General features: G+C 36.7%; 2 protein-coding genes across 13 annotated transcripts in view; one reads left to right on the top strand and one right to left on the bottom strand.

Annotated features, from left to right (window-relative positions):
- Nucleotides 1-438: 438 nt before the first annotated feature.
- Nucleotides 439-4,619, bottom strand: LOC18436504 (Leucine-rich repeat protein kinase family protein). Its single transcript, XM_006846522.2, has 3 exons — nucleotides 4,060-4,619; nucleotides 3,269-3,963; nucleotides 439-794 (listed from the first exon to the last, which is right to left on the bottom strand). Exons 1-3 carry the CDS (start codon nucleotides 4,617-4,619, stop codon nucleotides 439-441), a joined length of 1,611 nt encoding a protein of 536 aa, XP_006846585.2.
- Nucleotides 4,620-6,928: 2,309 nt separating this feature from the next.
- LOC18436505 (heterogeneous nuclear ribonucleoprotein Q) overlaps nucleotides 6,929-14,260 on the top strand; it is a 45,538-nt gene continuing 38,206 nt past the window's right edge. For 2 of the 12 annotated variants that reach the window (XR_016040524.1, XR_016040521.1), the window contains exons 1-5: nucleotides 6,929-7,083; nucleotides 8,096-8,953; nucleotides 9,111-9,227; nucleotides 9,341-9,481; nucleotides 9,614-9,795. Coding sequence is in view for 8 of the 12 variants with exons in the window: in XM_020668606.2 (XP_020524265.1) it covers nucleotides 8,504-8,953; nucleotides 9,111-9,227; nucleotides 9,341-9,481; nucleotides 9,622-9,795 (882 nt within the window). In the remaining 4 variants the exon portion in view is untranslated. The remainder of the gene's footprint in view (nucleotides 7,084-8,095; nucleotides 8,954-9,110; nucleotides 9,228-9,340; nucleotides 9,482-9,613; nucleotides 9,796-14,260) is intronic. The other 10 variants (XM_020668606.2, XM_020668605.2, XM_088846463.1 and 7 more) reach the window with 6 other exon arrangements.

Here is a 14,260-nt window from a genome sequence, read left to right on the forward strand (position 1 = left end):
ATGGTAGATACAAAGTTACATATCTGAAGTGTGATTGGATGCGTCCCGGGCAGCATAATTGCATGATTCTTGCAATACATGCTATCTCACAAAACGTGACACCACCATTCTCAAAAAGATCAATGAGATGGGATCGTTAAAACCAACTAAACATTCACCCCATAAGAGAAGCCTCACATTTTAATATAAGCCACAAAGAAAAGTAATTTCCTTACAAAACCAAGTTCCTCACATGTTCAAGGAACATACGTCACAAAAGAAACAAAAAACAATGGTTAAATTCATAACAAGCATAGTACTTTTTAAGCATAAATGACAGTCTAAACTTCTCCTGCTCACCTCTTTTCATTTTTTTTTTTTTTAGTAGTTTAGTAGCAAGAATTGAATTTGAGATGTAGTGTTGCTTGACGTCAACTGCTACTCACCTCTATCATTTAGTTATTGCATCGACACTCCCTTGGATGCTCTTCCGTGATTGGTAGAGCTAGGGTCGTGTTGCGCCCAAACAGGAGGAGGTGACTCATAAATCCCAGTAATCATACCCACCATTTGAGCAAGCCCGGGTCGCCTGTCTGGTGATGGGTCAGTGCACATCAAGGCTATGCCCACTACTTGACCCACTTGCTCACATGTGGTTCCGGTCTTCTTAATCCCCTCATCCATGACCTTTCTCACTTGACTTGGGTAGGGCATCCTCACCCACTCCACAAACTCTGCCTCTCCTCTTCCAAATCCTTCTCGCGCTCGTTTGTTGGTTATCAGCTCCAAGACCAATGCACCGTATTTGTAAACCTCTACAAATTAGAACATTTACTTAGTACCAAAGTGCACAATGCAATCGCATTAGTGTTTGATTATGCAAGCTAACTCAAACTCATTCGAGTCGAGCTAGCCACCTTGGCAAGCTCGAGTATCTCTGAGTTAAATGGTCAACTCAAGGATCTTAAAAAAAAAAATCAAAAAATTATAAAAAATCCTAAGAACCATAAATTTATTTGTAATATGCTTTTTTATACTTTCTATCATTTTAGTAAAGATTGGAAAGTGTTTTGGTTATGAATACTTATTTTTACATTTTTTTTTCTCTTTGGATTATTTAAAAAATACACCCTGTCACAAATTTGTATTTTCAAAATCCTTTTTTTCACTATTTTTTTTTATCTCATTTAAATGTGTTTTATTTAATTTTACTTAAAAAACACTTTTTGGTTTGCCAAAGACCCAGCCCGACTCGAGCTGAGTAACTCAGCCTCGGCCCAAATTACTCGGCTCGGGCAGGCTCCGAGTCCCATCCCCAAGTCATGCCTTTGTACACTGATTGCAAAGTAGAAGGCCAGTGAACAACATGGCGGCAAACAGGCAATGCTTTGCATCTTAACTACTTGTAACAGATGGTGGAGAACTCAACCGAACCGGGACGGAGTAGAAAACGGTAGGGCCCGGCATTTCGGGGGCTATTGGCAGTAAAGATGCCACTAGCCCCTTATTAAAATGGTCAAACTACCTCAAATAGTGGCCAAATTGACTAATTTATCAATAAATTAATGTTTTGGATTTAGGAAAGGGAATAGGATTTGGGTGATAGCATCCCCACACTTAGTCATCATATTGTGGTTTCCATTCCTACCACTACCTCATTGACACTTTCAGAAATGTAACTCCTAATCTACTTAAAAAAGAGGTAGGGGCCGGAATACAAGGTAACTAAAGGTATCTTGATAATTTTACCTCTCTTAAGTGGCCTAATCCATAGGTCTAGAATCCAAACATAAAACATGGTTTTCATTAATAAGTTTGGAACTCGAAACAAGCATATTTGGCTTGACTTAAGTAACCCAAGTTAGAGGACAAAATTGCCTTGCTTTTTCTGGGTTATTAACTCGATGTGTTTTTAATAAAATATCTTTTTCAAGGTTTGTAATTTATAACAAGTGGGGGACACTTATTACCCAAATTACAAACCTTGAGCATGGCATACTGGGTATTTTGTTAAAGTTAGTGGTTTTCTCAGGCAGTTAGACCATTTTAATGACACTTACTCAAAAATAGTCTCCCATAGCAAAATTTTCCTTAATTTATGTTTTTTATTTAGAAAAATATACGATGAGACCATTTACTTTTGGTATAAAGCAGCATAAGTAATCTTGACCGTTGGATACAAAATTGTAGCTGCATTTATTCCATTGGCTGAGCTCAATCTCGAAATTAAAATTTCTCGAACTTTGTGATACATCTAAGTTATCAGATTTCACATCATATGGTAATTAATAATTATGAACTTGTTATATTAAAGGTAAATAACCTCATTGTATATAATCCTTTTTATTTTTCTCTAGATACTTAATGGACTCAAAAAATAAAAAAAAATTATTTTGAAAGAGAAGAAATAATAAACCAAAACAAATGTTTTTAAAGTATTTCCTCATTTATATTTGCGCTAATACTTTTAAAAAATATTTCTGGAAAATTATTTGAATTCTGTCCATCAAGCATATGTGTACAATGTACCATCACCATGAAGGGCCCATCCACCGTCCTACTCAACAATAGATAGTGGAGAGGAGCCATTCTTCCACTCAAAAGTCCATCCCTCTTTATCCAAGAACAAACTGCAACTCATCTCCACGGTCCGTCCTTAAGGACACACGGTGGATGGAAGTTCATTCGTGATGGGGTCCATACATGGTATGCTTATCTGTCACTAATCCACTCTTATTCTCAACAATAACGATACCCAATCTTAGGGATGATACTGGGCCTGGCCATAAGGCTCAGCATAGCCTGGACCGGGCCAAATAGGCCCTCGCCCAGACCTTGCCCCATCAAAGCCAAGTTAGATAGAATAGAAAACCAAAAGAAAAAAAATAAAAAAAGAAAGATTAGGTCAGCCTTAAGGATATGAGGCCATAAGGCTGGCCAAAGCCCAGCCTAACCTGGACCGGGCCAAATAAGCCTTGGCCGACCTTGCCCCATCAAGGCCAAGTTGGATAGAATAGAAAACCAAAATATAAAAAGAAATTAAAAGAAAAAGAGAGCTGAGGTCAGCCCTAGCACGGCCCAGCCTTTAGGCTGCATTTTTACCCTAGTTTTTCATGATTTACTTGGTGTGATGGTAAAAAAGTTCGGATAATCAGGGCAAGAACAGGGATTCAAGTCCTGAAAACGGTCACTTTGTGCATAAAAAGCCAAAAGTTAGCTGCATAGGCGGGGCCAGCACCGGCTTAAGGCCTTCATTTTACACAGCGGAAAAAAAAAGCTTAGAACTCACTTTTTGAGGCACTGATATGCTCGCCAACTCCAAGTTTAAAAATGAAAGGCTCCCGATGTGGACCAACAATCAAGCTACTTGACCTTAGGTCGTAGGCCACCCTAGGCCACTCCTCTTCTATGTAACCCATAGCATTAGCCACTCCCACCGCCACCTTCAGCCTCTGGTGCCACGATGGTGCTCCATCGTGGCTCCTTTGTGAGAGCCACTTCTCCATTGTCACATTGCCCACCCATGCCTTAACAACCGCCCTCACCCCCTTCCTATCACACCAACCCACCACCTGCACCAGGTTTCTGTGTCTCACTTGTACCAGTATCCTGCATTCATGCACAAATGCCCTGCGAGCCTCGGAGGTTACAGTTTCTCTGCAAACTTCGACCGCCACTTCTCGGCCATCTTTAAGCATCCCTTTGTACACTTCGTACCTCCCAACATTGCCCACTGAATTTGTCTCAGAGAAATTGTTAGTCGCCGCCTTGAGCATGCCTGGCGTGAACATGTACTGCACACGAGCTTGGAGAGCCGTCGGAGGAAAATCAGGTTGTCGAGGGCAGATCCACCACAGACATCCGACGCTTGAAACCAAAATTGCGAGGAGTGTCAAAAGTGTGATCACAGACAACACCGGAACTGGACGATCTGCAGGAGAAACTTCCGTCAGGCCCGAAAAGGTAAAGCCCGAGGAGTTGAACCTGAAAATTCAGGAACAAAGAATGGAATTACTATTCATAACACCCATGGAGGTGTTAACATGCTTGCCCCTAAACAATGAATTACCAATATATTACCTTCTTAAGAACCCCGGAATCTGGCCGGAAAAATGGTTGTACGACAGGTCGATATGAGTGAGATTGGTGAGCGCAGAGAGGTTGTCGAGGGGAAGGTACCCAACAAGGTCGTTATAGCTCAGGTCCAACGATTCTATCTGTGTACACTGTAAGATCTCGATAGGGAAAGAGCCCCTGAGGCCATTGTTCGAGAGGGTGATGAGGCGGATAGAGAGACGACAGTACTTCCAGAAAGAGAAGAGCGAGAGGAAGAGGCGCGTGTCGTTCGGACTACCCTGAAGGCTGATTTTAGTGAATGCGAAATCACAGTTCTCATTCATGGAGGCATTGCAGAGGTATCGAGCCGTGACTTTGGATTGGTAGATTGCAACCAATTTGGTGTCTGAGGCATTGCAGTAACGGGTTGTGGGATCGTTTTCGCAGTCACGGGCGATTGTTTGGTTGAAGCCAGGGGGTGGTTCTCTTGATAAGTCGTCCAAGAGAGAGGATTGCGATGTCGTGGATAGAATTGCTGGTAAAATGAGGAGAAGAAGAAGTCGAGTTAGAGTGTTCTGCTCCATGGAAGAGAGGGAGAGAAATTGTAATGGCTTCCTCCTGGTCAGAGAGAGAGATTGTAATGGATTCCTCCTGGACAGAGGCAGAGATTGTAATGGATTCCTCCTGTTCAGAGAGAGAAGGAGGGGGAGAAGGGGGTTGGAGCCAAAACATGGATTAACTGCATCGAAATGGCAGATTTGAAAGGGTGTGCTTTCTGAGTGTTCGAAAGAAAAACAAATGCTCCAAACGTTACCTAAATATCGAAAATGAACCTCCAAATTGTAAGAAACACTTCCAGCGTTCCTCGTCAAAACTATGGGTATTTAAGTAAAAATAAATCCCCCGTTGAAAACCGAAAAAGAGAAGTTAATTTCTCTACCCTATCAACCGCTTGATCTTGGACACTCTTGTCAATGCAATAAAATATATGGGTAATTTTCGTGACATGTCCAATAAATATGGAAGTGGTTTGATGGGGCCAGTGTTTTAAAAAACGTCGAGTCGAACCGGACTCTCCCGGTTCGACTCGAAAATCGTGAAAAGGGGACCGGATCGCCTAAAAAATCGAAAATCGTCCGGTTCTAGAGAGAACCGGACGATTCTATACAGTGAATCGCCGATTCACTGTACGGAATAGGCGAGTCCGAACAGTGAATCGGCGAGTCCCGTATGGAATTTTTTTTTTTTTTTTTTTTGTTATCCATGATAGATTTTTTTGTAATACTTGAGCGATTTTTTTGTAATCCATGATCGAATTGTTTTTGTTTTTTTGTAATCCATGATCAAATTTTTTTGTTTTTTGTAACCCATAATAGAATTTTTTGTAATCCATGGTCGAAATGTTTGTTTTCTTTTCTTGTAATCCATGATCGATTTTTTTTTTTTTTTTTGTAACCCATGATAGAATTTTTTGTAATCCATGATCGAATGTTTTGTAATACATGATCGAAATGTTTGTTTTTTTTTTGTAATCCATGATTGAAATGTTTGTTTTTTTTTTTGTAATCCATGATTGAATTTTTTGTTTTTTGCTTTTTTTGTAACCCATGATAGAGTTTTTTGTAATCCATGATTGAATTTTTTGTAATCCATGATCGAACTGTCTTTTTCTTTTTTTGTAATCCACGATTGAATTTTTTGTTTTTTGTTTGTTTGTTTTTTTTTGTAATCCATGATCGAATTTTATGTAATCCATGATCGAATTTTATGTAATCCATGATCGAATTTTATGTAATCCATGATTGAATTTTTTGAAAATTTGTGATTTTTTTTTTAATCCATGATCGATTTTTTTTTTGTAATCCATGATAGAATTTTTTGAAAATTTGTGATTTTTTTTTTAATCCATGATCGATTTTTTTGAAAATTTGTTATTTTTTTTTTTAATCCATATTATTCAAAGAGAAAAATGAGAGAGATGATGATTCTGAGGCCACCCTATCTCAGCCATATTATTCACATATCGAGTCCCAACAGCAACAGTGTAGGGATGAGCACGAAATACTGTAAATTAAATGCTGAATGACGGTTCATGCAGGGAAAGAACGTATCAATATTCGCATATTCATTCAAAAACATGAAAATTCTTAATGGAGTACCCTCATTTTTTATTGAATTCCTAAAAAAAAATATTTATAATGAATTTTAATAATTTTTTCGAATTTTTTTTAAGCTTTATTCTGACCGATTCACCCGATTCCCGATCTGGATCACCGATTCTCCGATCGGGATCGGTTTTTTAAAAGCCCGATCCGAGTCACCGATCCGTTTTATAAACCATTGGATGGGGCTGAAGCTCTATTAAAATAAACGAAGTTTGACCTCATAATTCATCCAAAATTACCATTCAAGTCAACCGCTTGATCTTGGACACTCTTGTCAATGCAATAAAAGATATGAGTAATTTTCGTGACATGTCCAATAAATATGCAAGTGGTTTGATAGGGCTGAAGCTCTATTAAAATAAGCGAAGTTTCACCTCATAATTCATCCAAAATTGCCATTCTAAGCGTTGAAAAACTTTTAAATGGATCATCTCATTTTGGGTATTATAGTTGTGAAAATAAATTAAGGTTTTAAATTTTAAAAATAATATATATTACAATAAATCATCTAGACCATCTATTTCATCTCAAAAAAAATAAAACGTTAACAAAGGTTGTACCTGAGTTTCAAATTTTATTGCCCATGTTGAAAATTGATTTTAAAGCGAACGAGTTTCAAATTTTATTATGGGTGTTGGATAGTTTGATTTTAGGGGGGATATTCCAAATAAGGATTTGAGGTGAAAGCCTGGGCCTATAAAACCTTTCATCCAGTAAATATAAGCCCTGAATATAACCAGGTCAGGGTTCACACAAATCTCTCTGTCTCTCTCACTCCCTCTCTTCAAGCGGAGAAATAAATTTGTTTGAGGGGAGGTTTGCCCTTTGAGGACCCATTCAGGACCTTTGAAGTTCAAGTTTCTGGTCAAGTGATTGTCTTCAGGTGATAAGCCATAGGCGATTGTTTTTATGGATTCAGTTTTTGCCCCTTTTGCCTCAATTTTTTGGTTATTAGCTGTGTATAAATTCGTTTTCGGCAGGGGATAGTTTTGGAGAGATTGTTTACTTATGATTATTATTTGACAGCTCAAATGATGGAAAAATAATGTCACAAAGTTTTGGAAAAAATAATGTCATAAAATTTTGTTCTGGATTGTGTTTCCTATGTTTGGTGTTTTGAATTTTTCCATCACTTTGCGCTCATTGGAATGTTGATCATTCATGACTGTGGTGAAATGTTTGTTAAAAGGCTATACTATCAGTGAGTGATAGTTTTCTATATCTGAAATTTTCTCCCTTGTTCATTTTTTGCTTAGGCATCCTCTACACCATTGCTTAAAATGCTCATATTATGACTGCTCTGTTCGAGCCCATATATGTTTACATTAATTTTTTGACATCCTTTCTCTCTTTATTATTGTCATAAAATTTCACCATTTTAGTTTTCAATTTCATATGCATCTTCAATTTGTGTCTTCGAAACACTTAGCACTAATCGCTAGTTCCCAGCTATCCATTAAGACTGTATCTTACCCTTATTCAAATATTTTTGAATTATTTACGATACCTGTGATTCTGTTTGGCTTTTATGATTCTGAAGTCTACCTTCTTAGCAGATTTTTTTGTTACCAGCTGCGGGGTATTTATTGTCAGTTTGCGACATTTTTGGAGGGAATGTTTCTTTTGATCAGCATTTGGAATCTCAAATGAAGGATAAATCTTATATGCAATGCAATGGTTCCGAATGTGTTTTCTTTGATTGGTTCTTCGAATTTATTATGCCTTATTTGCTTAGTGGAATTACTGATCGTGCATGATTATGCCAAAGTGTTTGATTAAATGCTGTGATGTTTGTGAGTGGTTATTGGCTATCTGAAATTTTGTTTGTTGTTCATTTTGTGCATGTGGGAAATCCTCTTGACTATTGCTCAAAATGCTCATATGGGTTCTCCCAGATTTTGGATTACATCTAGATATTATGCCTTCTTCTCATGCCTATCTCTATTAATATCATTTTTTGTGCCATCCCTTAGAAGAGATGTCGTTTTGTGTCTAGAGAAATGGCTGCCTTCACCCCTTTCTCTGTAACACTTTATTTTTATCATCACCCCATTAAGGGGGGGAAAAAAGAAAAAAGCATAAATGAAACTACCAGTCTTCACGTTGAAAGCATATCTCATGGCCCAAATTCCACCAAGATTCTTACTCTACAGATCCTTTTGGCCTTTCTTTTCTTTTTCTCTCCCAAGCCATGTTCCCATTCCTTGTTCTTCAAATGCTCCTGGCTTCTGGTCACCCTCCACAGTTGCCGTGCAAGCTTGCAGGTGAACCCAGACTGAATCTGAGAGCTTGTGAAGAAATCAATGGACGAAACTGGAGACGAGCATAATGAAATTGGTTGTGAAGAACGCATGTCATCAATTCCTATAGAAGAACAAGAGGAGCAGCTGGATCTCAATGAGGACAATGAAGCAGAAGAAGCAATGGATGACACTGCATTTGATGCTGACCAAGTGGAAGACTTTGAAGAAGTAGAGGAAATGAAGGAGGCAGTGGAGATTGAGGGAGTTGAAGAAGAGGGTAGTGAAGAGGATGATGAGCAGAGTGTAGAGGCCAAAGGGGTCGCTGAGGGTGCGAGCCCAATGACCAATGACAAGGAATATAAGGGGGAAAATGATTTGGAAAGCAAGAAGCATGCTGAATTGCTTGCCCTTCCTCCTCATGGATCTGAAATCTTCATTGGTGGTATTCCTCGTGAGGCCACCGAAGAGGATTTGAGACGGTTGTGCGAGCAGATTGGTGAAATAGCTGAGGTAAACATTTGTAAACTCTACAGATGAGAAATTTTTCAATTAACTTGGTACTTTCTCTCTCTCTCTCTCTATATATATATATGTGTGTGTGTGTGTGTGTGTGTGTGTGTGTGTGTACTTGGCTGTATTTAATCTACAAATTATTGTTGCTGAACAGCTCAGGTTATTGGAAGACAAGGCAACTGGTGCTCACAAGGGCTATGCTTTTGTAACTTTTCGATCAGAGGAACTGGCACAAATAGCCATTGACGAGATCAATGGCAAAGAGTTTAAGGTGATGTTCTTATCATGGTCTTGGCTTTATTTTTTCAATCAGGTTGAACTTTATTTTCATTTCTTTGCTTGCCTTGTTCCTATGTGGTCATATTTCCTTCACTGCTTTACCAGGGGAGAAACTTAAGATGTTCACACTCGCAAGCTAAAAACAGGTTATTTGTTGGAAATATTCCAAAGAACTGGATAGAAGAAGATCTAAAAAGAGTGGTGGAGGAGATTGGTTCTGGAGTTATAAATGTAGAGCTGATATTGGTAATATCGTTGAGGTCCTTCTAAGTACTGCTTTTCATATTTGAAATTCTGGTAACTCTTCTAGGTTAATCTAAGTAATGATTTTCATATTTGAGATTCTCAGCATCTTATGGTTATGAATGATCTTACAAGGAATGCAGGACCTACAACGGAGTGGTAATAAGGGATATGCTTTTCTGGAGTACTATAATAGTGCTTGTGCTGATTATGCACGGCAGAAAATGTCAAGCCCAGGTTTTAAACTTGACAGCAACACGCCAACTGTACGCTGGGCTGATCCAAAGAACACTGCAGATCATGATCTTACTTCTCAAGTAAGTCTTTAAAGCCGGCTAACTTTCTATGCTCTCTCTTTCCTTCTCTCTCTCTCTCGCTCTTTTCTTCTTCTGGTTTGTTGTTCCCTTATGCGTAGTTTCCTCTTTGTGTCATTTATATTGGTCCATCGAACAACCAAAGTTATTAAAACTGGATTGGACCGCAGTCTGACTGGTAAAACTAGCGATTGGAACCTTGTTCGGTCCGATGCAAGCATTAAATCGAGATTTTACATTGAACTGGTCAAAACTGGCATTTGATTAGTTGAATCTGTTCGATCATTGGTTTTACCAGTTCTAGTGGACTGGTTTGGAAAGTTTAGCTTATATTCCATTTTCAAATTTAATGCCAATTTTTTTACAAGATTTTATTCTTTTTACCATTTTTTTCACGTTGGTTGCATGGGAACTTTTTATTTCTGAAAATTGTCCCCAAAAATCATGATAAAAGGGCTAGTTTTTTTAAAAATCTTGCTTTTTTGTCAAAAACTCTCTCTCTACATTTCCCAGTGAAAGTTTGTTTTTGTCTTGGAAGCAAATGTTCCAAGGGCATAAGAGTGGGCTACTACCTACTAACAATAAACCCTAATACACTCATCTTGTTCCGGGCAAGCATCGATTGTTAGAGCCCATAAGGGCTGATGGATACTTCGTTGATCCACCAATAGAGAGATAGGAACACTGGTTGAGAAGTTCATTTTGGAAGGTGTTAGCAGTCCAAAGTGACACATCTAATTCTACATCTTTATTTTAAGTGCTTGGGTGGTGTTTGACTTGATTGCAGATGGGATGCCTGTGATTTCTGGATATGAGACTCTCATTTATGTGTGTCATGGTCAAAGCTGTGTCCGTTCTTTCTCGTGGAAGAGCATTGGCAAAAGGGATTTTTATTCTTTAAAAATGAAAACCATACCTGGGTCCCTTCTGCTGAAAGCATACATTGCATGGCTCACATTGCGTCCAAATAATGTTGTTGCCTGTGTCCATCATCAAGTAGTACTTGTTTGATTGGTTACCATTACGAGAGCGTTGATAATAAATTGATTGAGGAAGCCATTCAAGATGGATTGGGACACCTGGTCCAGGCGGGCATCGAACTGATCACAGGCTAGCGTGACCAGGTGCGCCTTGGACCTGTTCACGACTACTGTGGCTAGGACATTCGGATCCAGATTGGGGTTGTACGAGGGTGACCCGGGTGAGTCTATGTGGATCAACTTCACCCATACCGATGCCACAAATGTACAACTAGGAGGAGAGAGATTAATATGAGGAAAGAAAATTTGGAATTGGAGGCCATGGTGAATAGTTTGAGTGAAGTTCAAAGGGCTTGAGATGGTCTGACTAGAGCGCGTGGAGGTATTTATAGTATTTTCTATCCTCCACCCCAATAATGCGCCCACCAAAAAAACAAAAAGGTTGTTTAAAAGGTCATCACATGCTTGCTTTTTTTTTTCTAAAAATAAAAAAAAGGCAAAGGAAAAATATGCTTGCCTTTAATAGATAATAATACTATAAATATAAATATATAATAAATATATGATATTTATATATTTATATATGATATATATTTATATAATAAATATATATCATACATAATAAAATATAATACATATATAATATAATATAATTTATATACATATTTTATATTATATATAGTATATAATAAATATATAATTATATTTATATATTTATATATTTATATATAATATATATTTATTATATAAATATATATCATAGATAATAAAATATAATTTATATATAATATAATATAATTTATATATTGTATATTATATTTATAAATAAACATAAATACTTAATATATAATATTATAAATAAACATAAATACATAATATATAATATAATATAACATAGTATTATATAATGCTGCTGAAAGCAGATCTATGAAAAGTTGAAAGTCTTGAAAATTGACGGTCCAAAAATGCGTTGCTAGATGCACTATTTCCAAAACTTGAAATCAATTTTTTTCTCATGTCCACGCATCTTGATGTCGTGATGATCAATTTGAGGATATTTGGGCATCAAAACAACCTCTTTTAGTGAAATTTTTGAGATGGGCTCTAATTTGATTGATTAGAACCTCATCTTTATATAAACTTTTTCCTTATATTATATATATAATATTATGTTACATTATATTATACTATATATTTATATTTAGGGAAAATTACATAAATCTTCATTTTATTTTTCGTTATTATGAAAATACCTAATAGTTTATGTTGTTACACTTATGTTCGTTTTTTTAACTTTATAACAATTTTTTATTTTAAAATATTGTTTTACCCATTTTCGATTTTTCAAAAACTGAATTAGGTCTGATTTCGGTTTTTGAAAAATCAAATTTATAAAAACATGGCCAAAATTTTAGAGAGAAAAACACGAACTCCTTGCAGCTTCTGAGAACAACATCAATGGCTTGGAGAAACATCAGAAGCGTGTTTCTCTCTACTGAAACAAATGGAGCAATCCCCCCAATTCTCAAAGCTTCTCCTTCTCCTCCTCTGGTGGCCACTACAGAAACAGTGGTTCTCACTAAATTTAGCATCTTTTTCAATTTTATGCTAGAACTGTGAAAATATATAAAAAAAAGAAACTCGACACACTACTACAAGAAAGCTTTGTAATATTGTGCCTTCCCACTGAACTTTTTTTCCAGCTCTCTAACGAGCCTCACATGTACCTTGTGGAAAGCCTTCCTCAATGTGTAGGGCACATAGACGACAAAGAATATTCCTTAAGATCATTTGCAGAATCCTTATTGGGTCAGAGGCCATATATTTTCAAACTTTTACATGATTTGATTAGAGATAAGAGGCGACATATTTTTAAACTTCTACAAGATTTGATTGGAGATTTAGAGGCTCAAAAGAGGAATCTAGAGTTAGCTGCTCTTAGCTTTAGAAACAGCAAGGAGTAAATATTTATGATGAAGCATGAAGGAGAGCGCAATATGCAGAGAGCAAAAGTTATCTATGATTTTTTCGACTATTGAAAGCACAAGTGCCGCTCGGCTGAACTAATTTCGGTTTCTCAAAAACTGAATTCACTCCCATTTTGGTTTTTGAAAGACCAAAATTGGGCATAAATAAATTGGGTTTTTGAAAAGCCTTAACTTTTAAATTTTTGGTTTTTGAAAAACCGAAATATTTAAATTTTTGGTTTTTGAAAAATTGATTTTTTTTTTTTTTTTAATTTCAGTTTTTCAAAAACCGAAAATGGGTAGTTTTGTCTTTTTTTTTAAAAAAAGTGTTTTGAAGTTGAAAAAACAGACATATTTGTAATAACAAAAACTATTTGGTATTTTCGTAATAACAGCAAATAAAACGGATATTTATATAATTTTGCCTTATATTTATATTTAATATATACTGTATATAATTCTTTGTTATATTATATTATATGATATATTACATATTTATGTTTATTTTATAAATATAATATATATATATATTATATATAATATATATATATATTATATATAATATATATTGTATTATATTTATATTTATATTATTACTATCTATTAATGACAATCATATTTCTCCTTTGTTTTTTTTTTTTTTTTTTTAGAAAAAAAAACAACAAGCATTTGATGACCTTTTAAATGAAAATTTTTATTTTTTGGTGGGCTAATTATTGGGGTGGTGGGTGGAGAATATTATAAATACTTCCATGGTCTCTAGTTAGACCATCTCAAGCCCTCTAACCTTCACTTATCTTCTTATTCACCATGGCCTCCAATTCCAGATTTTTTTTTCTCATACTAATCTTTCTCTTCCTCAGCTGTACATCTGCTGCCCCGGTAAGGTTGAAGTTGATCCATATAGACTCACCTGGATCACTTTCGTACAATCCCAATCTCTCTCTTCCTCAGTTGTACAGCTGCACCGGTATGGGTGAAGTTGATCCATATAAACTCACCCGGGTCAGCCTCGTACAACCCCAATCTGGATTCGGATGTGCTCGCCACATTAGCCGTGAACAAGTCTAAGGTGCGTTTAGTCATGCTAGCCGTCGATCAATCCGACACCCACTCAGGCTAGGTATCCCTGTCCATCTTGCATGGCTTCCTCGGTCTATCAACGTTCACATTGTTAATCCATCAGATGAGTACTCTCTGGTGATGGACACAGATAGCAACATTATTTGCACGCAATGTGAGCCATGCAATGTATGCTTTCAGCAGAAGGGACCTATGACAAAGGGAAGTCGCGTGGTTATCATTCAAACTAAAGAATGATGAATTGAATGATAGCTGCAATATAATGGTATATATTGGGGTGTTGATGACGTAGGTCATAGGTCATCTGGGAAGGGATGGATCAAAATGGATCCATGCATCACTCTAGAACCCATCCAAAAAAGGGCCTTCAAGAAGAGATGAATGCATATCATGGGTCCCATTGGAATTAGGAAATAAGTTATCATATTTTTGTTCTCC

The sequence above is a fragment of the Amborella trichopoda genome, chromosome 9 (genome assembly GCF_054954075.1).
Source record: "Amborella trichopoda isolate Santa Cruz 75 chromosome 9, AtrichopodaSantaCruz75HAP2 v2.0, whole genome shotgun sequence".
Taxonomy (NCBI): Eukaryota; Viridiplantae; Streptophyta; class Magnoliopsida; order Amborellales; family Amborellaceae; genus Amborella; species Amborella trichopoda.